Source organism: Macrobrachium nipponense, chromosome 5, assembly GCF_015104395.2.
Source record: "Macrobrachium nipponense isolate FS-2020 chromosome 5, ASM1510439v2, whole genome shotgun sequence".
Classification (NCBI taxonomy): Eukaryota; Metazoa; Arthropoda; class Malacostraca; order Decapoda; family Palaemonidae; genus Macrobrachium; species Macrobrachium nipponense.
In genome coordinates this window covers 142,932,735-142,959,810 of record NC_061107.1, presented here as the reverse complement: position 1 = coordinate 142,959,810, position 27,076 = coordinate 142,932,735, and the positions used below count along the sequence as shown (strand labels likewise).

The following is a 27,076-nucleotide window of genomic DNA, read 5'->3' as shown; positions in this document are numbered from 1 at the left end:
GGTTAAGCTGTTAATCCCCAGACTAACCAATACCCATAACTCAAGGTCATACTTCCCACATGATGAAATGAATAGGCCAAAAGGCCAGATTGTAAGTCAGTAGTCGCTTGATAATGCCCAAGGCCAATACAATGCCATAAGGCAAAACAGCTGTCGCGACAAAATTCAATAAATGGAAAAAGGAAGTCTGTGTATTTTTCACCAGAAATTGACGAACTAGAATCGGACAAAACTTCATCGGTAAGAAGATACCTGCAAGACACATTGGTGCCACTAAAGCAATTGAATAATTTTAATGTAAGTCAGGGATTATTTTCTTTTGACCCGATCATAAAACATATGTTCCAGAAGGAATTGAAAGATAGAATAAAGAGGATTACCAATAAGTAGATTTGATTTTAATCTGTTGGCTGCTCTGTGACCTCCCAGGCTTTTTGTATTCCCTCATGACTTCAACCCACCATTTACCAGTGTTTCAATTTTCTTTCATGGCTGTAACTTTGCTCGTAAAATCATCAAACATTTTATTTCTTTATGATTCTTTAAAATCAAATATGTATTATATATATATACATATATATATAATATATAATAATATATTATATATAGTATAGATATATATATATATATATATATATATATATATATATATATACACACACACACACACACACACACACACACACACACACACACACACATGGTCACAGCAACTTGAGGTGTAAGAAGCAATGGCCTAAATGGTGGGTTCAAGTCATAAGGGAATTCAAAAAGGCTGGGAGGTCACAGAGCAGTCAACAGATTAAAATCACATCTACTTATTGGTAATCCTCTTTATTCTATCTTTCAATTCCTTCTGAAACATATGTTTAATGATCGGGTCAAAAGAAAATAATCCCTGACTTACATTAAAATTATTCAATTGCTTTAGTGGCACCAATGTGTCTTGCAGGTATCTTCTTACCGATGAAGTTTTGTCCGATTTTAGTTCGTCAATTTCTGGTGAAAAATACACAGCCTTCCTTTTTCCATTTATTGAATTTTGTCGCGACAGCTGTTTTGCCTTATGGCATTGTATTGGACTTACATTAAAATTATTCACCCAGGTTAACTGAATCAAAACCAATTCCAACAAGTTCCTTGAAGCAGTTTCGTTACAATGTGACAGTGTATTCTGTGGGATTTATATGTAAATGTAAAAACAAAGCATTGTTTGTCTGATCTGTTCTTACGGAATATTTTTGTTGTTTTAATCTGGTGTTCAATTCTTTACTGGTCTGACCTAAGTAAAATAAATCGCAATCCATACATGGAATTCTGTATGCAACATTGCTATCTTTTCGTGGGCTATTTTTTAGAAGCATGATTTTAAAACATTATTACATGTGAAAGATACATTTGTATTAAACAGTTTTTAAAAAGGGTTTACAGCATCAAATACAATAAAATGTGGCAAATAAAGGGTGTTTGAGGGCACTTTTCTTCAGCTTTTCATAGAAGGTCTTAATAGCCTTATTGTAACAAATATCCATGATATGGGATGGATAGCACCAATCTGTTCCTATATTTCTGATCTTTTTGATTATTCGCAAGGCTCAAAGAAACATTGATGGAAAAACTGACATTTTATATTCATATGATGTCCTGAATAATAGTGAACATATGTCTTTTTCCTATACTAAATACTAAATTTACAATTATAAAAGGTTCCCTTTTAATACAAATATCCAAAAAAAGTAAACAATCATCTTTCTCTAACTCAAGCGCAAATATAATAGAAGGGACTTGATCATTAGCTCAACTAAATTATCAAGTGATCAAGTCCTTCTATTAGAGTTAGAGAAAGACAATTGTTTACCTTTTTTGGACATTTACCTTAAAATGGAACCTTTTAATTGTAAACTGAGTATTTATATGAAAAAGACAAATAATTTGAAATATGTACACTATTATTCAGGACATCATATAAATATAAAAATGGCAGTTTTTTCATCAATGTTTCTCTGAGTCTTGCAAATAGTCAGTCCTGAGTTTTTAGATCAAGAATTCAAAAACATCAGAAAAATAAGAACATCATGGATATTTGTTACAATAAAGCTATTAAGACCCACTATGAAAAATCTGAAACACAAAAGGAAGTGGCCTCAAACACCCTTTTTTGCCACATTTTATTGGATTTGAAGCTGTGCAACCTTTTTTAAAATTGTTTTTAATGCAAATGTATCTTTCAAATATAACATGAAAAATATTCTTATTAAAAATAGCGACCCCCCCACGAAAATTTAGACTAATAATGCTTTATTTTTACATTGAAATGAAAAGTCCCATAGAATACATTGGAAGCAAAGCCAAATATTGTCATGCTGTAACGAAACTTTTTCAAGGAACTTGTTAGAATCTGTTTTGATTCAGTTAACCTGGGTGAATAATTGGAATGTAATTCAAGCATTATCTTACTTTTTTTACCCAGTCATAAAATATATGTTCCAGAAGGAATTGAAAGATAGAATAAAGTGAAGTGTTCCAATTTTCCTTCGTGCCTGTAACTTTGTTCGTATATATAATATAGTGTTGACTCGTTTTCTTAATTTGACTGTTGCAATAAAGTGATGTTATACATTATTCCTAATTGAACTCATCTCCTAATCTTTTTATACTATCACAACATCTTGGAAACATTTTCCAGTTATTTTTTTCATTAACAATACTTCAGTACTTTGTGGAGTCTACATCAGTCCTTATAGCCCTTTGCAGGCATAAGGCCAACTTCATAGAAGTCAAACCAACCAACCAGTACTAAGACTGTCTCGCATAAGCATCAGCCATTCAACAATATTCATAAATTCTTTCAGTCTACAAGCTTGCAATTCACAATCTCCCTCATTTGTCTTTCACCTTTCTTGTTAAATAATAAACAACCTACTTTTTTTTAACACAACCAGTCACTCCTAACTCTTTGATTTATTACATTAGAAATATTTTTATGAATTGAACTGACTATAGAAATTAGGCCAAAGGCCAAGAACAGGAGCCTTTGAGGTCATTCGGCACTGGAAAGGAAATCAAAACTAAAAACTTATTCATCACCTGTAAGAAATGTTTACTTGGCAGGCATGAGTTTCTTTGCATGCTGACTCCAATTTTGTATTACCAGGGTGCTACGTTGAGACCGAAGGGAACTACCTTGAAGGAGAATGCCTGATCTCCTATCTTGAAGCCCAGATACGGGCGAAAGTGTCTTGCAATAGGGATATGATAGTATGCGTCTGTAAGATCGATAGAGGTGGTGACGGCCCCACGGGGAAGTAAGGTCCGCACCTGCGAGATGGTGAGCATCTTGAACTTGTCGCAGCGAATGGCCAAGTTTAAGCGGGACAAGTCTAAGATTACCCTTCTTTTTTGTGAGCCTTTCTTTGAAACGCTGAACAAGCGCCCTTGAAACTTTAATCTGTTGACTCTCGCTATTGCTCCTTTCTGAAGGAGGTCCTCCGCATACTCCGTCAATTCTTTGGATGGAAGTTGGCGGAAAGGTCTGGGTGGGGGCGGATTCGCCACCCAACTCCAACCCAGGCCTTTCGACACAATGCTTTGTGCCCATTTGCTGAATCCCCACCGGTGGCGGAAGAGAAAACAGCCTCCCTCCTACCTGGAAGTCCTCATTGTTGGTAGCCTCCGCGGGCCTCCCCTGAAGTGTTTTCCTCTATTAAGGGACCCTCCCGATCCTCTCTGACGAAAGGATCGCTTACCTCTGCCTCCCCTACCCGAGCGGTCATACTTCTGAAAGGCCTGGCCCTCGAACACTTGGTTGAAGGCTGGGGAGACAGCGTAAGAGGTGGAAGGTTGAGGCTGGGGGGAAATCACATAAATAGGCTGTGATTGAGCCTTGGAGGTAGAGGGTTGGGCTGCCTGCACCAACGGAACAGCCGGAACAGGCTGGGCAAACCGTTGCTGTTTCCTTTGGTAAGGCTGGAAACGTCTGGGTTTCTTCTGAGCCTTACCCCTGACAGCTTGATCTTGGCGTCCTTTGCCGTGAGACCCCAACGATCCTTAAGGCTTTGGTTAAGCCTCGTAGCCTCTGCCTGGACCTCCTTTACCATTGCATCTGGGAAGAGGTCTGCTCCCCAGATGTTTGATGAAAGCAACTTATTTTCGGTTCATGCCGAATAGTTGCTTCTTGGAGGACATGCTTCCGACAGTTTGTTCTGGCTGTGGCGAACTCGAACATGTCAGACTGCACCGTTTGAGTCAGTGACTTGGTGATTAGCTTGAATAGTGGCTCGGGAACCATAAGAATGGTAGCCACCTCAGTCATGGCCATGGTGTTGAGAGACCTGGCCAGCCTAGACTTGGCATCAAATTCTGCCTGAATGAGGCTATCTGGAAGTCTAGGCAGCTTCTCACCAAACTGCTCCATAGCACAGTCTGGTTTGAGTTTGCCCGCAGAAAAAGTGTTGGGCAGGTCTTCCCACAAATCTCGCGTTGAGGGAAGTAAAGGAGATGTAGGGTCCGCTTCCTTTAGCTGCGGTAACGAATCCCCCTTCTGGGCTGCTGGGATAGTGACCGTAGCAATCTTTGTCAAGAAAGGAAGCGGAACGTACCTTCTTCCATGTGAAGATTCGTGAATGGACTCTTAAAAGGCTGTATTTTAGTGTTTGAACAATCCATGTCCTCTAAGCACCTGAGCCATTCTCTTTGAGCCTGGTCACGTGAATAGAGGACTGTCTCTTTAGGGACCTTATCATCTCGTGTCATGGCAGCGGCGGTGAGCCTGGCGTAGCCGATGAACGGCGGTTGGAGATCTTCCGGGTAGAACTCGAAGTCCTCAATCCTTCGAGTTCCACATTCCGGGATAGAAATAAGCCCGTCCTGGAAGGGGGCGTATGACGCCACTCTCCAGGGATTGTTCATGCTGAACGGAGGCAGAGAGTCATATGGTGGCAAAAAACGAGCTATCCCTGTGCCAAAAGGTGGGGGAGTAGCTAGCGGAGCTTGGCTTAGTCCGGCGATAATGTTATCCTGGGAGTTGATCCTATCAGACAACCGGGAGAACATCTGTTCCATACTGTTCTTGAGAGTCCCAACCAGATCCCCCATTTGTTGCAACAGGCCAGCATTGGGATCCAAAGCCGGAGCTGCTGCGGAGGTGGACGGGTAGCTCTGAACAGGAACCAAAGGAAGTGGAGAAACGGTTGACTCCGCTGGAGTGTGTGATCTCTCCCTGGAGGATCTACTCCTTGAGGATTTGGAGCCGGACCCAGAAGCTCTAGACCTCTCTGCTCCGGGGTTTGTAGCCGGAGACTTGCGAGATGTTGACGCCGACGACGTCTTTTTAGACGACGACGACGTCTTACTCAAGGTTTTTACCACCGCTTGTCCTTTGACCTTAGGTCTAACAGAAGCATCAGGAGAAGTATAAAGTTCGGCTCCTGTAAAGCCTTGGAAGGAAGCTGGAGAGTTTGCAGGAGTAGAAGATCCAGTGGCGCCCAAGGGCAGCCCTTGGGCGTCCAACGTACTCACCTCGACCAACAGGTCGTCAACACCTACCATCGGTTCAATGTTTAAGTCCAATGTCGCGACTTCCGACGAGATGTCCTGGCCTGGATCAGTCAACGAAGCGGCGAGCTGCTGCTGGATTAGCGCAATAGTCGGGGCCGCCTCTGCTGGGTCGACGTAGCCCGTTGACTTGCCGCCGGGGAAGATCAGGACCGCCAACCTCTTCTCAAGTATGTAGGGCATACCCTTGGCGGCGTTCTTCCCAAAACCGCCGACCCAGGCCCGCAGGGTTGCCAGTGCGGTGTCCCTAACAGCCGGAGCCTGGAAGAGAGGGTACTTGTTAGTTTTTTAAGATTAAACTTAAAACTAAAACTTAAGTAAAAGGTTAACTTAAAATTATAGGGGATGCGAGATCCCATATAAAATTAGCTTAAGTTTAAGAAAGATTAAAATTAAACTTAAGAACTATAATCTTGTAGGGATTGGCTAACGGAGTTGGAAATACTTACCCCGTCTAAGAGCTGGCTCACCAGATCATAGCAAATGGTGCAGGTCTCGTGAAACCAGACTTGGAGGTTCCCGTGCGGAGTCGCGCATGGAGCATGGGACCGGCAGACTTCATGCCCCACCAGGGGTTCCTCGGAGGCATGGCATTTGCATCCCGGATGCTCCACAAGTTGTTGGTCTGTAAGTGAAAAGAACACATGAGCATCGTAAAAGATATCACTTACAGGCTAAAGGTTAAAAGAACTCCGCTGCATGACGGAGCGCGAAAAAATTTCGGGCATAACCCCTCCCTTACCGCCTGAATAGGCTATAACCACGGAGAGATCCGGTGTGAGCAGGCAATGGAGGGGAGGTTTATGTAGCTTAAATAAACTTAATATAGTTTAAATTAAATACTAATCTTAAACCTGACCTCTTAAAGCAATGGGACGTACCGGACTAAGTCCGGTGCGTGGCGGAGCGTGTCGCGATATCAGCGCGACGGAGTGGTTAGTAGAGACCAACTGTATGCCGCAGTCCGCCCGTCAGGGTGAACTAGCACCTTTCCACGTGGATGCCGGAGCTCCGGTAGATAAAGAGCCCAGTAAGGTGGGAAAGGGCGAGAGGGCAAACAGACTCGAGCTAGCAACGGAGCGACGGTAGTAACGACGGAGGGGGGAAAGGCAGTCCACCCCCCCGCCTTAGCCATCCGAGCGTACCGAGAAGCTGGAGAGGTCGAATCCAGTCTGGGTCTGTCCCGTCCCCCTACTCCCTCCGCCTAGGGGGGAGAGGGAGGCAGGCCCGGGTATTGTGATGCGAGCAGTGGGCAGACCACCCTCCCCCCGGTTCCTATGGAAGAGCGGGAGGAGGGAAGATGACTGGACAGGCGTCTGGCTGCTCCGTGATCACGTAGTGACCACGGAGCGGTCAACAAGAAAATTAAACAATGGAAACAAAAAATAAACGGCCTAGGATAACACAACCGACTGATCAGAGAGATCGCTTATAGAGAAGCAACCGAACTGAAGAGCGGAAGCACATGGGACCAATAGGACATAACCTAGGCTAGGTGAAGCCAGACGCCGTACACTAACGTAAAACATAATACACAATTAAACAAAATCACTAAACGTAAAGAAAGAAAATAAAAACAGTAGGAGAAAAAATCCAGGAGTGTACGACTAACCCGAAAGAAAGTCTACCACTCAAAGCTAGCCGGGGCCGATACAAAGAGCTGTGGCTAGGGTCTGGATGGAAAATGCCTACGCAAGGTGAAAAAGACATGCATGCATGACAATCAAACCCCGTAGGCTGACCCTTAACCCTAATAAAAATAGGATAACTAATAACAGAGCGTAATAAAGTAAGGGAAGGTTCTGGGGTATGGAAGACCAAGAACGAACCCGCCACGAGGCAGAACCATGCTGCCATGCTTCCGACCTAGAGCTCGTATTTATACCTAAAAAACGGCAAATACTGACTCAAGGCCGGAAAAAACCAAATAGCAATAAACACTGATTACTTAACTTAGCTGCTGCATGCTGACTCCAATTTTGTATTATTATTGTTATTATTATTATTAGATTAGTTATTATTATTATTATTATTATTATTATTATTAGTTATTTATTATTAGTTATCTTATTTATTATTATTATTGTTGTTGTTGTTGTTGTTGTTGTTGTTTAGAAGATAAACCTATATCTAAATAGATCAACTTTACAGTGGGCAATGACCTAAAATTCAAGCTTCCATAGAATATGTTATTCATTTACAAGAAACAGAGGACTGGAGGATATGCAGCACGAAGGGATTAGTTATTATAACAGAAATAATTTATTACTAAATTAATAAATAAAGAGACAAAAATGGAAACAGAGAGCATCCCAACCTTTCCATTTTCGACGAGGTTTGCTATCATGACGACCAGCTGAGATTTGGTATGCCAGATCATTCTCCAAAAGTCGTGAGTCGTATCTTTGTTGAAGTCCTTAGGTCCCTGCGTAGCTATATATGCATTCGGGTGAAGGTGGCCCTGGAACAAGATTTAAATAAAAAAAAAACTATAGCAGGTGCCCAAATCAGATTCTGAGACTTACCAGTAATAAAATGACGTTTAATTGAGCTACTAATTGCTACACTTCATTACTTTACTAATATTTGTTAATTATTTCATTGAGTAGTATTCTCAAATTGAGTTACAGAATAACCCACTGCAAATAGTATTAGGAGAAAAATGTTGTCACAAAAAATTCATCTAGTATTGGTAACAACTTAATTGCTAGATAAACTTCGGTTTCTCATTATTATGAGAGTTAACAGAGTACTTGCCTCAATGTAGTTTGCATTGATGTAATCAGAAAAGGGCATCTGGGGCAAACGTGGCAGCCTTATTCTTGTGTCATTATCTGTCACAAAATTTTAAAAACAAAGATGATGAGTGAGTACAAAAAAAAAAGAAAAAAAAAAACTCCAACTGCCGAATCGAAGCAAGGATGCAAGATTAAAATATTCCAGAATAAAAAAATAACTTCATAAAATCTAGCACAAAACTCAGCTTCTGATTTTCATCGGTAATTTTTCTGGTTTGGTCCCCAGCTGCATCTTCAATGTTCATGAAATAATTACTCTTCTCTCCATCTTAAGACCCTGCAGACACACTTCCCGACTCATCTACATTGCCAAAAATGGGCATAACATATTACTTAATGTTCTTTATACTTCGATCTTAATTAAATCTTCCTGTACTTTCTAAAAAAGAGGGCACTATGTAAACGAGAAGTATGGGATTTTATTCATAACCATATCTAATTTTTACAAGTTCTCAGTAGTACATAGACTATTCTACTAAAATACACCAGTATGGTCCACTCCAAAAATTACAGTTTTATCTCACTTTTTATCATTTTTTTATTTACTCATAGTATGAATTCCAGGTTTCCATGTTTAGGCTTACCAACTGTTAGAAGGTTCATTCATTAGCCAGTTCATCATCAAAGTTCAAAGATTTAACATTCACCTCCTATGGTTTGATTCTACTCTCTTGTAATTTAGGCACAAGTATTTGCATAACATGCCTTATCTATGAGTGGCTATATTAATACTAAGATTATTCTCTTTGGTTTTATAGATTAAATAATACTCTCAGAAACTGTACAACTTCCCAGTTGTTTTCCATCTATGTGTATGGATACACTTAAATACAGTCCTAAGAGGTTGTAGGAGTTGAAATGAATTGTCTGCCTAATTTATTAGTTATTTGACGAGCACTTTGATTTTAATTTTTTTATAGTGTTTATCTTATCTGTACTTCTTTGTTATTTTATAGCTAATGTTACTTCTCAACTTACTTTTCTGTACAAAATTTCTTTCTGTCAGGGCTCGGAGGCTTGTAACATTCTGCTCTACTACTTATCAAGGTTACAGTTGGCTTGTAATTGTAATCGCAAATATGGCATATGTTGATTAAGGAGAGTTAAAAGGTTAAGATGGGCTCACCAAGTTGAAAGAACAGAGGCTGGTGAAGATAGTTTACAACTCGGAAGGTCAGGAGGGAGGAGGAGGGGCACACCGAAAATGTACTGGAATTATTGTGTGGAATAGGTACTTAGAGATACACTATCCTTTTTCAAAGGATAATGTCTTATACTTACATGGAAGATTGTTCTTGTATCGATTTTTCAGGCGGTTTTCAGGATGCTCGCTGTGAGAGCAGCTTTTTTCTAAGACCTTGGGAACGCTCTGAGAAAAGACATTGTGTTTAGATCGAAGTTGAACGAGGATACCAAAGTGTTTTATCCTGAAAATGTGCTGTATATGCAGGTGAGATCTGTGCATCTTCAAGTTTTACAATTTACAATGAGGCCATTTTTACAATCCTAATTTATCATTAGTTAGTGTTGAATCAGTTTATGAACCAAAGAATGATCAAATAATAGTAAAATGGCTTTTTCAAAACTCTGCATAGATGTGCTGACTTACTTCCCGATTAATGCATTAATAGGGATTCTTGTGGTTTCTTCCTTTCCATGGTTGCATTTAAAGAGATCTTGTCAAAAGAAATATTATCACCTTGATAATCAAGAGCAAATACATATTACTGACTCAGACATTTGATATATAGTGTTCAAAGGAAATGATTGTGTAAAATTCAGAAAAACATAAATAGCTGACTATTTACTTTATGGTTAATCATTGACATAAAGATAGAGATGTAAGAATGGTAGAAATGAATAATCAGTCTACATCTTGCCCGGCCTTAAATTAGGAAAATCAAATAGCAAAACTGCTAAAAATATGCTAGCCTATATCTTCAAGTCTTTTTTTTAAGAGAGAAAATCTGACCCCCACCTCCCAAAAACACACATACATAAACAACGTGCTTTAGAAAATAATACAGTTCATATATTCACAGTTTCTTTCATAGAGGGGCTTTACCGTTGGAAGTATCCATGTGCACACTTGGGAAAGGGAAAAGAGGAGGTCTTTAGACTTATTTGACCATTTTAAGGCTGAAGAAAGAATGAAAATATGAGGAAGGCCCATTTAGCAAGGAAGGGTTGAAAAATTGGTTATAAATGTAACTTGGCCGAGTGACTTTTATGAGTACCATATGAAAAAGCATATGAGGAGAAACGAAATTAAATATGTTGAGAAATCAGGAGTACACAAAATTTTTCATATAGGCATGTTTCTCTGAAGACAAGGGGATGCATACTCAAATCATGAATACAAAAATAAGGATAATATAAGAAACAGGGTAAAAATAAAATTGTATATGTTTCACGCATTGTAATTCAGTAATTTCTGACTGGCTATTGTCCCTTACACAAAAAATCATCTTTTATTTCACAGGATTTTTTACTTACATTGAATTCCAGATCTGTCTCATTAGAGTGGATGGCTTTTAGCAGGTAGGCCTCGATGTTGACAAAAGGTACTCTTCTGCTTAAGTTGGTATAAGTATCCTCCTCAAATATGCTAGGATTAGCCTGCGGAGGCTGGGGAACCAGGGGAGTCTGGGGAGCCTCTTCTATGAAAAGATTCGGAATGACGTCTAGTTTTTTCCTCAAAGAAGGTTTCTTTTGAAGAGTATCACTTTTTACAGGTAGGAAGCAATCTGCAAAATAAAGATTACATTGAGAGCTCTACTTCTCAGTAAAATGGTTCTCCTGAAGCATTCAACCTTGTAACATATATGTGTGTCCATGAAAATATCCTACATTAATGAAATGCTCTTAATCACAAGATAAATGTAAGACAAGAGCCTCTAACTTCAGTGTCAAAACATATACCTAAATGATTTTGCTGAACAATACTGACTACATTTGAAAGTCTTTCTGTTTAAATATCTTTGAACAGAATATACCTTTGTCTTGGTTCGATGTCCGCACAACAACTTTGGACTGCTTTTTCCTGTAGGAGAGAAATATTTTATTGAAAGAGGGTTTTTTCTTTGCACCCAAAACCTTATATGCTCAAAGAGCCACCTATACGCATTAGACTAGTCTCCCTAGTGTGACATCGTTATTGTTCTGAGGTCGTTGGACCAGACCAGTGAGACACCTCTTGATTCATGAGGATGGCCCTAAGGGTACACTTCTAACTGCAGGGTGAAAATCTGAAGCAAGTGAAAGTGAAAAAAGTTGCACAGCTAATGGGAAGTGATCTGGAGGATATCAAGAGTCTGAAGAGTTGGTGCCAGAAAACATCACTGCCATCTAATGTGCTGCACACTAAGATTCAGTCAAAAGATAAAATTCTGCAAGATCATTAATTGGATGAAACAAAAAAGAAATTAATAAAAGGATTGAAAAAGACAGATATACAAAAGTAACCATTACTGTATACATACCTTATCAATACACATATTATTAAACAAAGAAGGCATTACATAAAATTAACGAAACCAAATTGCTCCATGAACCAATAACACAGACGCCTGTTGTGTCCTTTAGTTGTGTCTGTTTTGTCCTTAACTCGTGCAATACACTATGCTTGCCTTTTTTTCTCAAACCTAGATTCAGTTCCTTGTGGGATAATTCTAAATTTGCTTTCTTTGGGAGTGCCTGATGTAGTCGTCAAATGTTCTATATTTATAATATAAGGACACAGTACTTACTTGTAAGTCCAGACGAACAGTCCAATGAGCACCAAGAAAATGAGAACTCCAAACAAAATCCCAGAAAGTCCTGATGCGACAGCCACTCCCTTGGCATTCACTGGATCTGATACAGCAAATTCGCGGTGATTTCCTGTTTTACATGAAAAACAGAAAAAAACATGATGTTTGTCTTTATGAATTGGGAGAAGGAACCCGCTATACCTTGGAATCACTGGAAATTAATGTCTTTTCTCTTTTGGATTTTCATTCAAGAAAGACACAATATGAGGAATAGTATGGAAAATACTGCACATATTGGGTAACATGTGATTGGATGAGAAAATAACAGGAATGAAAATACTGTCAATGGTGAAGTACAGTTGCAGAGAAGAGGGAATGATCACATACAAGAGGATGGATGACGTAGTCAAGAAGAAAGATACACACAGTGTAAGGATAAGTTTCAGCAAATGTTTATAAAAAAAATTTGGCCTAGAGGAAAGTTAAATGGAGATAATGTTAATGAACAAATACACCTTGAAATGAGATGCAAACGGAGAGATGATGCATAAAGAAAATGCCGTCTGGTGCTGACAGTATTTCAGAGCTGTGAGTATAAAGGATAAAAAAAGAGGAGATCTGAATGATCAAACAGTGGGTGGAAATATAAGGCGGTTACATAAAATTGTAAGGCACCAGGACTTGAATGAATTACGAGAGATACTGTAGTGGCTGATGGAAAAGTGATGGAATTGTTTACCAAGGTGTGGAAAGTGTATCTAGAAGAGGGAAAGAGCTTCAAGAAGTAACTTTTCCTGTGTATAAGGGTGACAGAGGACATTGTAATAATTACATAGGCACAATATCATTAGATTTATCTGGGATGGTGTATGATAAAATTTTTATTAAAACGGTGAGATGGAGTAAAACAGATAGTGAAAAAACAGTTTTAACAGCCTGCAAATAAATTAATTTCTGCTCCCCTGAGTCTTGTTTCACATTGAATCACCCCTGGTGTCAGTGAGTGTTGAATTTCAACAACTATAATTTCTATCGGCAGGAAGAATGCCTAGGTCTTCCTTTGGCTTATTCACACATTTTTATGGATATAATTAAAATATATATTTTATATATATATATATATATATGATATATATAGTATATAATATATATTATATATATATATATATATATAAATATATATATTATATATATATATATATATATATATATATATACATATATATATATATACATATCATAATATATATATATATATATATATATATATATATATATATATATATATAATATATATATATATATATATGATTATTATATATTATATATGGTAGTGGTTCAAAACGTCGGCAAACTAAATTTCGACAGCCAATGCATCAATGGTCATAATATCAACACTTTAAACATCAATGGACTAAATGATAGACAAAATGTCAATGGTCATTACTTTTTCACTGAAAGAAATATCTTAAACTGCAAAGAAAAGCAAAGGAGGAGTAATGCTTTACAAAAATAGTGAAGTGTAATATGAGTATTCATTTTAAGTAACATGATCAGAATTCTAAAAATAATTTAAAAACTCCAACGCTGGAATAAACATAAGTTAAAAATCTTTAAAAGAATAATGAGGTGTAATATCAATATTTATTAAATGAAAGACAATCAAAATTCTAAAAATGATGGAAAGATTCAAAACAAGAATAACCATTGTTTAGGCCATTAAGTGGGTAATTTCAAATGCAGACAGACTTACAGTCATTTAGACTGCAACAATTGTGGTCATTTAAATTTTGTAGGGTCCTTTTCTAAGAATTTCATACGAATGATTTTGCATTTGTGTAGACTTACTTCTTTGCAGCTTAAGGTATGTAAATTGACATGTAAAAAATAACAACTGTCGGCATTTTGTTTATCAACATTTAGTCTATTGATATTATGAACGTCGATATTTTGGGTGTCGATGTTTGTAGAATGGTTTACTATGCTTTGAGTATGCATGTAAGTAATAGCAGTGCAGTAAGTACTACCTATGATGATGAGGAGACACAAAATACCTGATTTCTTCTCAGTAACAGCTACGATTTGGTAGTCCTTGTCGTCTTCCAGTGCTTGATCTTCTCCCACTCCTGTCCCGACCTCTACGTCCTTCACGGTTGTATTCTATCAAGATAACTATTTTATTTTAAAAAATGTCATTAAGAGAGATGGATCTACTAAAAATTTCAATATGTATGTATCGCCTCACTGACGCTTACATAGCAAGTGTAAAAAGAGCAAATCTGGGATTTACTCTCAGAGGTAGATGAAAAAGAAGTACTGAAACATCCAGTAAAAATAAGAGTAACGGAAAATATCTAAAGTCAAGACAGCTCAAGTAACTACAAACAAACAACAGACTTCATGAAACCACAAGTGTCATGAGGCATGAATTGACAGATTTTCAGATCTGATCAGGTATATCTTTTAATTGTCGCTATCTAAACTATTTTATGACTAGTATTGCAAATAAATCGAAAGTACCTTATAGAACTCTGATAATCTAATAAACCTGCCTAACTATAAAAATGTATAATTTACTGCTTGAAAACCAATATGTTTGCATTCATCTAATAATGCTCAGATTTTTTATCTGTAATATCAGTCTTATTGGCTGAAAAATAAGTGTTATGACCTGCAGGATTTTTTTTAGTCGAGTCCAAATATTGGATACTACATTTACAATATTTCAGTCATAGTGTATGATGACGTTGATGTTGAGACCCAATATATAATTAAAATATCTGAAGCCTTTACTTACTGGATTTATGACCATAAAATTTTATTCAAGTTATACATAAAACTGAATTCACACTCGTGCACTTACAGGTTGGCATATCTGAGCCAGGGTCAGTGGCCGAAGTAATTAAAATTTTGTGCGGGAGAATTAAACCTCATTTTAAAATAGTGGGATCCAATTAAAACTTGGATAAAATTAATAGTGATGTATTATAAATGTTTCCAACTTGTCAACAGTAATGAGCGTCATTCTCGAAAGCAGTTATCAGTATAATGGATGCTTGTGTTTATTAATCTTTTGCTTAGATTTCCAAATCCCGTTGATCACTGCATATTAATTAATATTGATCACTATACAATTTGAATGTGTAATTATAAATATTTTGATTTCGATATTAACCATTGTTCCACAGTTGTTTTCATTACGATATAAATATTTTATACTAAACTGCAACATTGAACTTTCAACAATACTATAGTACAATGATAGCTGATCAGATTTTGGTGTGGATACAATTCTGAAAACGGAAAGTGTTTTATCATTAATTCCTGTGATGCCACTTTATTTGCTTTACAAGGAAGAATGCTTCCTGCCATCTACTAAGGAAACGTGAAGTTCACCCAGTACTCTATTAGATAATCATATTGAACTAGATCCTATTACTTGTAAAAGAAAACAAACACACTGCTTAGTATTCTGGTAACCACACCACTTTCATTGCTGGAGATTTGAGATTTTTGAATGGTTTGTCGTGTTTCTGTTAACACCTTTGTTTTTTTTGTTTTACTGGTAAACTAATCTATCACCTCTGTACGTAAAGAGGAATCCATTTGAATTATACTTTTGCTCGTCTTTAAATGGAGCTAAACATAAAACTAGATAAGATGGACATATATAGTATTTTTCTTAAGACATCAAATCATATGAATAGCATATCATTACATAATGTATCATAAGGATGGTGATTAGCCCTTGGAGATGATGATGATAATAATAATAATAATAATAATAATAATAATAATAATAATAATAATAATAATAATAATAATAATAATAATACTCTTCGTAGTAGCCATGATTCCCATGACAAAAGTACTACAGAAGATGGATGCCGGGTACCAACTCAAGAAAAGAGGCAACAGAATCAACCATCTGATGTTCATGGACGACATCAAGCTGTATGGTAAGAGCATCAAGGAAATAGATACCCTAATCCAGACTGTAAGGATTGTATCTGGGGACATCAGGATGGAGTTTGGAATAGAAAAATGCGCCTTAGTCAACATACAAAAAGGCAAAGTAACGACAACTGAAGGGATAAAGAGTACCAGATGGGAGCAACATCAAACACATAGATGAGACAGGATACAAATACCTGGGAATAATGGAAGGAGGGGATATAAAACACCAAGAGATGAAGGACACGATCAGGAAAGAATAAATGCAGAGACTCAAGGCGATACTCAAGTCAAAACTCAATGCCGGAAATATGATAAAAGCCATAAACACATGGGCAGTGCCAGTAATCAGATACAGCGCAGGAATAGTGGAATGGACGAAGGCAGAACTCCGCAACATAGATCAGAAAACCAGGAAACATATGACAATACACAAAGCACTACACCCAAGAGCAAATACGGACAGACTATACATAACACGAAAGGAAGGAGGGAGAGGACTACTAAGTATAGAGGACTGCGTCAACATCGAAAATAGAGCACTGGGGCAATATCTGAAAACCAGTGAAGACGAGTGGCTAAAGAGTGCATGGGAAGAAGGACTAACAAAAGTAGACGAAGACCCAGAAATATACAGAGACAGGAGAAAGACAGACAGAAAAGAGGACTGGCACAACAAACCAATGCACGGACAATACATGAGACAGACTAAAGAACTAGCCAGCGATGACAATTGGCAATGGCTACAGAGGGGAGAGCTAAAGAAGGAAACTGAAGGAATGATAACAGCGGCACAAGATCGGGCTCTAAGAACCAGATATGCTTCAAAAGAAACGATAGACGGAAATAACATCTCTCCCATATGTAGGAAGTGCAATACGAAAAATGAAACCATAAACCACATAGCAAGTGAATGCCCGGCACTTGCACAGAACCAGTACAAAAAGAGGCATGATTCAGTGGCAAAAGCCCTCCACTGGAGCCTGTGCAAGAAACATCAGCTACCTTGCAGTAATAAGTGGAACGAGCACCAACCTGAAGGAGTGATAGAAAACGATCAGGCAAAGATCCTCTGGGACTATGGTATCAGAACGGATAGGGTGATACGTGCAAACAGACCAGACGTGACGTTGATTGACAAAGTCAAGAAGAAAGTATCACTCATTGATGTCGCAATACCATGGGACACCAGAGTTGAAGAGAAAGAGAGGGAAAAAAGGGATAAGTATCAAGATCTGAAAATAGAAATAAGAAGGATATGGGATATGCCAGTGGAAATCGTACCCATAATCATAGGAGCACCAGGTACGATCCCAAGATCCCTGAAAAGGAATCTAGAAAAACTAGAGGCTGAAGTAGCTCCAGGACTCATGCAGAAGAGTGTGATCCTGGAAACGGCACACATAGTAAGAAAAGTGATGGACTCCTAAGGAGGCAGGATGCAACCCGGAACCCCACACTATAAATACCACCCAGTCGAATTGGAGGACTGTGATAGAGCAAAAAAAAAAAAAAAAAAAATAATAATAATAAAAATAATATCTGTGTACTGGTATGTGCGTTAAACTACTACTAAAGCAGCATGTGAGCTAAAATTGTGACAGGTAATACGTTTGTTAGAGGTTAAAAGTCTGACATAATTTCCATATATTTTTCCTGCAGATCTCGAAAGTTTTCATCAGTGGTAGTGGTTGTGGTAGTGGTAGTGGTAGCGGTAGTGGTAGTGGTAGTGGTGACAGTTGTGGTAGTAGTAGTAGTAGTAGTAGTAGAAGTAGTGAGAGTTTCATTAGAGTTCCCTCAAGATCTGGACAGTCTAAGTTTCCTTATTCCCAGTGCCACGTTGAACGATGAGCCTCTAAGCTTCACAAATGAACAAAAATGCAGGTTTATGGTGATCAAAAAGAATGAAAACTCATCATCCCAGGTGTGTTTTAAATGATAATTTAAAGCTTTCATGAAGACATGTTTGTTTATATCTGTGCAGTTGAACTGCAACTAAAAATCGATTACATCATGAGATTCAGTTCACATTATAAATACGTAAGATTAAATGAATACAACACATCAGACTTAACTTGTTTGCTGTACGTTTTTATATCTTGTCTCGTCTATTAACGATTCACACGGAGTGTCAAAAGTTAGATATAAAAATAATAATGTTATCAAGATAATTGATCTACTTCACGGGAAGCAACGAAATGATAAGAACAACGATCAGTCACATACTCTTTCCTTTTCGATTTCTATGAATTTGACGTTTTTCCTAGAGAATGACGGGATACATAACCATATATCTATATAGATAAACATCAGGTAACTGGATAAAATGCCATCCATCGCTTCTTGAAGCAGTGACCTGCGAGTGAGAACAATCATACATTATAACATACAATTAGGGGTCAAAACTATACCGTGATCTGATAAATTCCTGAAACCCATGCTTTAGGTTCGCCTGCCTGGGATGACGGAGTCGTACTTCGTTTGTGCACTCTGTGGGAGGAGGAGTCCCTCTGTTCTTCTATGTAGTCTTTCACCTTCTTGACAGACAGCTCCTTTATCCGGGCGTCGTCGAGGTTCTCAGCAGTTTCCACCACCACAACGTACTGCACTCTGGAAAACATGGATCCCACAAAATTCTTTTTATGAGCGAGACCATTCATAAGACATAATTGGGATAATACACACATGGACCTTTGTTTGCAGCCATCATTGACTTCATTTTGACTGAGCTAATAACAAAAAACCTCAAAATAATGCTGCAGCAGTACAACACAATTAAACACTAACTCAATTAACTAATGAAAATGCATGGAGGCGAATGCTCTAGCCGGCGACCAGGGAGAGACAAATTATGTGCAGCCTACCTCCTTCAAGTTCAGTAGAGAAAGGACGTGATGTGCGATGCGCGTGACCAATTAGATATTACATATTCTGACTACCACTTTTTATTTAGAGGTGGAACCAGCCGTAGGAGTGTGCATGCCAAATTTAAGCTTACGAGAGAGAGAAGTAACTAAGCATCATAAGATTTTGTATTGCTACAGCATGATAACATCAGCCAGATAGGGAGTGTAATTAATCCCACGGAATCAGTGCCAGATTCTCTGTTGCTTAGTGTATCGTGTGTTAAAGGGTTCCATATTCGTGAAGAAAATTTTGCGATTAGCTAGGTGTGGGCGAAAAATATTCTCACTGCTACCACGTGGTAGGAATTGTAGGCAGTATAGGCAGAGAATTAGGCAAGCTGTATCCCTCCAGGAAAAATGACCTCCAAGAGCCAGAGAAAGAACCCTGTTACCCATTTTGGAAGAATGTTGATCTAAGAAACTCGGTAGTAACATCAAAGTGGGAACATTCCTCCTTTTGTAATACCATAAAATAAAGGTAAATAAATTTGCAGTAAATCATGACACGAAGCAATAAGCATGTTACAAGAGAGAGGTAGAGAAAGAACATGTAAAAGCAAATGGTATGTTTTGATTCGCGGTCACTGAACCCAGACACCCAAACATCCAAGAAGGTGTCTTAGCCTGGAAGCCAAACCCCAGCCAGCAAGCTGCAATCTATTCCTAACCCGACCCTCCAAGAAAGAATTTGCTTATTTCCGTGAATGCTGTTTCCTTCCCACGTAGGAAGATTACTCAAATAAGACAAGGTAAAAAGGGGAAATTACTTATGCAGTGGTGAATGTAGTTCCTCGAGTCCCACGCAATTGGTTATTGACTGTAGGGTAAAAGCATTTTGGTAGGAAATAAACTTAATCCCATTTTTATCATTATACACTGAATTCTAGCTCTGTTCTGGCTGGTAGCCCACTAAGCAAAACTTAGTTTAAAAATTAGTGTTGAGATAGTATATAAAAACCACGTAATTGAAATAATTATTTTTGTACTGCCCCTTCAGGGCTGATTAACTGCATTAATTGCCTTAGGTTAATTGGACAGTAGTTTTGCATGATAGAATTAAGTTCATTACTTACCATTTTGTATTATGGTTAGAATAAGTTCAGTATTTAATGAGTTGAAATTACCTACTCACTCAGTTATTATAGATTAGTTAGCATAATTAGTTAGATAACCTTACTGAACTAAGATTTTACTAGTTAACATTTTGAGATATACTAAACACATCAGGCCAAAGTAATATTTGTAATTTGTAATTATTAAATCTAATATTACAGTAATATCTTTGAGCTTATAATTTCTCGCAATTTAAGGAACTTTCTCAAGAAGAAATTAAGCGATTGTCTTTTAGTAAGACCACCTTGCATTACACCTAATGGCAGATTTTGTATAACTGTTAGCTGCGTGTCATTAATATTTGTTTCCATGATGTCATATATCTGCAGTAAATTTCATTACTCTAAGTCTATGTGACCAGATTCCCTGATGGGAGAGAAGGAGGATTACTTCATTGTAAAATGGCTTTGTTTTCGCCATCCCAACCCGTCTAGGGTTAAAATGACTCTTTAAGCTCTGGAGGTATTATAATAATTCCCTATTTTACAACCTAATCAAACCAAAGCTAAGGAAGAACCTCGGATATGAACACATTCGCCAACAATTTCTCTTTCTCTCTAGTGGAATTCGAAATCTCTTCTCTGTCCAACACACTGTCCTTGTATGGAGAGTTAATGGAGTTCCATTTCACAACGTCTTTGAGAGAGAGAGAGAGAGAGAGAGAGAGAGAGAGAGAGAGAGAGAGAGAGAGAGAGAGAGAGAGAGGGCGTAATTGGTGGATGGATGGTTAGCGATTGAATTGGCTGTTGGCGAGTTCTGGGTTGTCTGCTGGTGCGGTTGGAGTTGGTTGTTATGATCAGAGATCAGAGTTTTGAGTCCGTCTTTAGTCAGAGCCTGTGATAATCAGTAGTGTCGGCAGCGGTCTATGAAGAGTGTTGAAGGCATTGAAAGTCAGTTAAGTTGTGTGTTATTGATTTGTTGTTTAGTTGTTGTTAAGTTTGATATTGTTTGCTTGAGAGTTGTTGTGCCTGTTGTTAGATTTGTTGTGCTTGAGTTCCTGTTGAGTTATATGTGAGTTGTTGTGGTTGCGAGTTGTTGAGGGTTGTTGTTGGTGGGCTGTTGTGATTTCTCGGTGTTGTTAGTGGATGTGTGTTGGCTTGTTGTGTTGTTGATTTTTTTGTGTTGTGATTGTTTGTGCAGTGGTCTTTTGTTGTGGTTGTGTTCCTTGTTTGTTTGTTGTGTTGTTGAGTTGTGTTTGTATTCCTTGTTTGTTTGTTGTGTAGTTGAGTTGTGGTTGTATTCCTTGTTTGTTGTTGTGTTGTGGGGTTGTGGTTCTTGGTTGTTGTCTTTGTTGCTGGTTGAGTGTTACGACGGCGGTATCCAGTGGACAGTACAGCTCCTCCCCCTGATATTCTGGAGTTGGGTGAGTACATGTGTTTGTGTTTTTTTGTTCTGTGTGTAGGTAGGTCAATTGTCCTGTGTGTATTCCATAGTATAAAGAGGAAAATGTGACTGAGGGTGAGTTTGGCAGCTGGATTGGTTAAGTTTATGTGGGGGGGATTTTGCCCGCTTGTTTTTTGAGCTTGTGATCCCGCCATACCTGTCTCTTCCTACCAATCCAACCCCCTCCCAAATCAAGGACAGGCAGCCATTTTGAAAAAGATGCAGACGATGAAGTGAGACAGACAACATGCACACCTGAGGGCAAAACAAAGATTGCAAAAATGGGTGAAAGGACATGCCCAGCCTTACTAATGCACGAACCAGTCCCGAGGTCACAATATCAGCAACAGCAACCCCACCCTTTTTTGTTCCTCAGTTTCCATGCTGGTTGCACATCCACTATTAAACTCATCCACTGTGCATAATCCTGGTTCATCCCACCATCAAAGAAGTGGATTCCAAGTTCCAGGGAAAAAGGTACAGTGGAGTGTTCAGTGTGCCGTCTTCCTTTTTATTCCTTTTTCCAGTATATTTCATTTCTGTGCCACATACAAACTTTGTTCGTACCGTACTTTGTCCTTCCTCCACAGCCTCGTGTTCCCTTGGTTTCTCATGAAGTCAATATTGCTTTAAAGGTACTGTGGTTCTCTTGCATATTATTTTACTACTTGACTGTGCCTGCATAACCCCTTTCATTAGTATTCGATAAAATGATTCATTAAGGGGATAACGTAAATGATATCTGTTTATTGACACTCCGCACTTGATTACCATAACTTTCTTGAAAGTAATTCAGTCATTTCTTTGCCATTTGAGGAAGTCTTAACACAATAATTATATTAGAAAATTGTCAAACTTTGGTGGCTTCCCTGCATCCAATCCCTCACTCACTTCGTGCATCGCACCTGATATTTATAGAACAATACTCGTTCCAGATTCCTACCGGAATTTCCCCGTTGTGTGAACATCGATTCCCTTCCTAACTCTCTGGGCACACCTGCTCCTGGAATTTACGTGTTGGTAGATCGCCCGCCACGTGTTTCTGCAATCAACCTTATTTGGGAGTTACTCGGACCCTTAAGAGTCCTTAGCATCCACAAGATCCCCTTTGAATTACCTAAGTATACGATGTGAAAATATATTCCCTGTTAAACTAAACCTCAATTTCCCTTTAATTTTTCCCTTACTCTGTAACATCCTTCCGCCATAGTTCTTTTTTCCTTTTTTGGTTTGAAGTCTAGACCTCCAGGCCTTTCATATGAATTCCAGCATTTCCCAACCCTTGTTGTGCAAGAACTGAGGTCCAGAACTTCAACACTACTAAAGAAATAATTCTAAACACTTTATAATACTTACGCCGGAGGGTTCTTTACTTGGGGAAGCCGCATCTTGGAAACATTTCCCGAATATTCAAGTACTTCAACTTGGCCTTCAATCTCTGGCTGGCGAGGCTTTGTCGATATTGTTACAGTAAGGTTGTCGCTGCATTTCCACTCGTTACAGGATGTAATTGTCAGTGGATATGACTGTTCCGGTTGCAGTCCTGTAAACTACTTAAAGAAAGACCAGATTAAGAAAGGAGGCATGGCCAGATAATGCTTGCCTAACTTTCTACGCTGAATTCTTCTTTGCATTGCTGTTCCAGTTTATTTCCTTTTCAAGTGTTACACTTTGGTTGACTAAGTAAGTCATAAAAGCAAAGGTTAAGCAAAGGTTGTTCAACACTGCTATTGGGGCTCTGTCCTCTGGTACATTTTTCCTAAAAGCTCAAATTCCTGTAGTTGTTCCAGCAAACAGTATGAACCAATGATACGGGGTGACATCATGACAAATTGGGAAAAATATACATTATAAACATGTAACATATCAAGTTATGCATACATCACTTCTTACGGTGTGATTTTATTTAAAATAAGTAAATTACACCTATACACCAATTATCCCACAATATGGTAGATACTTATTTAACAAAACACAGGCTTATCAACAAAAAATTTACACTCAGTTGATATTTTAATAGTTTAGTTCTTTATTTCCAATCTGCAAAAACAGAAGAAACTGTTTCATAGTCAAATGAGCTAGATAATTCTGACTCAAATGCCAGTGATGCATGGCAGTCCAATCTCTTAACTCAACATTGACCTGAAGTAGTTCTGAAAATTTCCAACAAAAGAATTCCCTTCCTGTACAGCATTCAATAACTAACGCCAACATGAACTTAAGCAATTTACAAAAGACAACATTTTAAAGCACTTTTTCAATTTTGCTCTTACTTTTTGCTGTCCCCATGCTACCTGGAGGCTCTATCATATAAGGCCTATAAGGTAAATTCGGCCCTAGCACAATGTCACTTTTAGTTAAAAAAAAAAATCTGACATTGAGGATCAATAATCAAAGCAGTATTGTATTGGGTGGCACATATGAGTAAGAACATTCTTGCAATGTTACCTTAATGCAAAAGAACGGGATAAAGGTAATAAAAACAAAGGGTTAAGGAACAAGAACATACTAGCTTTTACACTTAAGTTTTAAATTGTGATATATTTTGTTATTTGAAAAATCAATATGTTGTAGATGCAAAAAAGTGAAAGATTATACGATAATACAGCATATACGTACATGGTACTCCTGACTATGTATGTGGTGTGGTGTGTTTTGAAATGTTAGTTTATAAATCAAGTTGAAGTCTTCGTCCTCTTTGTGATCATCCCATGTTATGAATACCTCTGTAAGACTACTGTTCTCTTGAATATTTGTGGGGTGTGATGGTTCTGATGGAAGAGACATAAATAATTCATTATTGCATATCAGGTTACTAAAAATACAGACACAAACATAATGATAAGCAAAGAAATTAGTACTACTGGAGTCAATTATTCTTGACTGCAAATTCACTTTTGAAAAACACATCTGGTCTATCTCTTCCTCAAATGCACGAAAATTCTGTATACCGTGTGCATTGTGCATACTGCTTATGTTTTGTAGCACATGCCTTTATTTATAACCTTATGGTAACCTCTTTATCTCACTGTAATTGTCAATTATTCATCAAATACCAATATTTTTAATTGCACAGATTTTCGTTTACATTAACTTCTTGAGCTTTAAAAAAGCTTAGCCTTAAATTATAATTTCTATAATTTATTTGCATGAAGAGTACTACTGGAAAGAAAGGATGCTTATCCTTTTCCTGAAAGAAAACGAAGAAGATGAACTTACTATTCGACACAGTTTTGATTATTTCTACTGCAGGAACTCCAGTTTCATTTACATCCACGTTTTTTGCGAATACCTGTCATAAGAAGTACATATTACCAATCAGAAATATTGTTATATATGAGAGTACTACATAGGTTAAAAAATTTTTACGTTGAAGAACCGTAAATTTTCCGTAGTTATACGAGTACTATAAAAGAATACACCAAACACTGAAAACTGTATCTGATAAATCAGAATTTGATTACACCAGAGATTAATATTACATCCTTGAAAAAAAAAAAGAAAAAAAAAAAGACTTCATGCCATGATAAAACCCATAGCCAAATGTTCTGACTCCATCTCAGGCCTTTCATTCCTCGTTCACTTTAAAAGATACTTACAAGGAGATGTATAGACAGAGCCGACAGAAGGAAGTCTAAATGAAAAAGAATTACAATAAGCTAGATGAGGTAGAGGAAGATTGTGTCAAAAGCTGGAGGGATGAGTGCCAACCGTATGAAGATGAATGGAGGCCCAAGATCAATTTCATGAAAAGGAACTGAATCAAAAGCATTCAGTGGCAAGTAAAATAAGAATACTGTCGACTTGAAAAATGACTTTGGACTTACCTTGATTGTGTAAGATACGTCTGGCTTCAATTTATGGATAAAGTAGGATTCTTTGTCAGTAAAAATTGGAAATCCATTAATAGACGCATTCCCCTGGTCCTCCTCATACACGTCGATGCGATATTCTTCTATATCTCCCGTTGGAGGCCAAGATGGTGGAGGATCCCAAGCTATTTCGATGGAACTGTGTGCGCTTTTAGGACTTTTGATGGTAACGTTGCCAGGTGCTTAAGGAAGAAGTGGATGAGGATGAAAATCTACACACACACTTATACACACGCGCGTACACACACACACACATTTATATATATAATGCGTGTGTGTGTTGCATACACCATGAATTTTTTATATTCAAAAACATTAAGCTGGATATGTTGTAAGTTATATGTGCTTGGCCATTAAGATTTGGACTCCTGACTAGTTACGAACCGACTAGTTTCAGTAGCGATTTTTACCACTGAGCTATCAAGATATAACTCGGGGATTATTCCCGAGCTAGAGTGAGTTGAATATGGCTTAATATTTGTGAATATAAGTATGTGTGTATGTGTGTGTGTGTGTGTGTGTGTGTGTGTTCTCTACTTCTGAAGTAAATTCAATATTTTGGTGTTTTGAGTTAAAATAATCAAGAAACAGGGGTACAAAATTTAACCCTCTAGAAAGGACTTTTTTTTTATTTTAATGTCATTCAGTACCCTATTTGAATGGTTGAAAATAACAATATCATGCTTCAGTACTGGTATTCCATAATGTCGATGAGGATGATGGCATTTCGCATGATATTGTTATTTTCAACCATTCAAATAGTACTGAATGAAAAATAAAAAAGTCCTTTTTAGAGGGTTAAATTTTGCACTTTCTTATAGTAAAGTTGATTTAATTGAACACTTTTGTACTTTTGAAATATTTTTTTTTTTTGTAGTTATTACTCATGAATTTTATGACCCCGACAATAGAGGTTTTCAGTATTTCAGAAGCTCCTAGAAGCATCTGGCTCAGTGTACATACTTTGATCCTCATAACGATTTTATTCACAATATATCTAAGGAAGAGCATTTTGCTTTTATTAAGCTTATCCAAAGATAAATCTACAGTGGTAATACGACCTGAGAAAGGCAACGGGGTTGCTCTTTTAAATAAAGATGAATATTTATGTAAGATGCAATTTATCCTTGACGACCACACTAAATTCGAATTAATTAAGGACGACATTCTTTTAAAGTTACTCAATAAGGTGGAAAGTATTAACAGGTTCTTAAGAAAGTTGAAGTCTGAGTGTGTTCAAGATGAACATACTAAAATTTAAAAATTTTAATATAAAAATTATCATAATATTTCAAAGTTAAGAGTGAAAAAAGAACATTTAAACACAACCACTGAAACACCAACCATTCGCTAAGAATCGAGGAGAGAGAATGACTACAAATGGGATTCAGGTCAGAAAGAAAACTATGCCAGGTATAGTGGAGACGACGAACTACCGCTATTCAACGAAGGAACAAGTCAGTCTTTTGATAAATAATTTATCAAGAGATTTGTTCCTTCATTGTATCGGTAGTTCATCGTCTCCGCTATACCTGGCATAGTTTTCTTTCTGACCTGAATCCCATTTATAATCATTCGCACTCCTCCTTTCCTAGTGAATGATTGGTGTTTCAGTTATGTTTTAATGTTCTTTTTCACTTTTAACTCTGAAGTATTATGCTAATTTTTAAATTATAATTTTTAAATTTTAGATTGTAATTTTTATGTGTATTTTGTTTTTATTAATTTAAAATGTACATTTATTC

At 37.6% G+C, this 27,076-nt stretch overlaps 1 protein-coding gene across 1 annotated transcript in view; it reads right to left on the bottom strand.

The window, feature by feature from the left end:
• The window catches only part of LOC135215686 (receptor-type tyrosine-protein phosphatase epsilon-like), a gene marked incomplete in the record, with an annotated part of 194,636 nt that overhangs the window by 88,167 nt on the left and 79,393 nt on the right, over window positions 1-27,076 (bottom strand). The window contains 12 exon segments of the mRNA XM_064250634.1: window positions 7,871-8,014; window positions 8,311-8,387; window positions 9,633-9,720; window positions 10,848-11,098; window positions 11,348-11,394; window positions 12,101-12,233; window positions 14,158-14,263; window positions 18,469-18,667; window positions 22,816-23,009; window positions 24,079-24,230; window positions 24,679-24,751; window positions 25,287-25,513. Coding sequence (XP_064106704.1) covers window positions 7,871-8,014; window positions 8,311-8,387; window positions 9,633-9,720; window positions 10,848-11,098; window positions 11,348-11,394; window positions 12,101-12,233; window positions 14,158-14,263; window positions 18,469-18,667; window positions 22,816-23,009; window positions 24,079-24,230; window positions 24,679-24,751; window positions 25,287-25,513 — 1,691 coding nt within the window.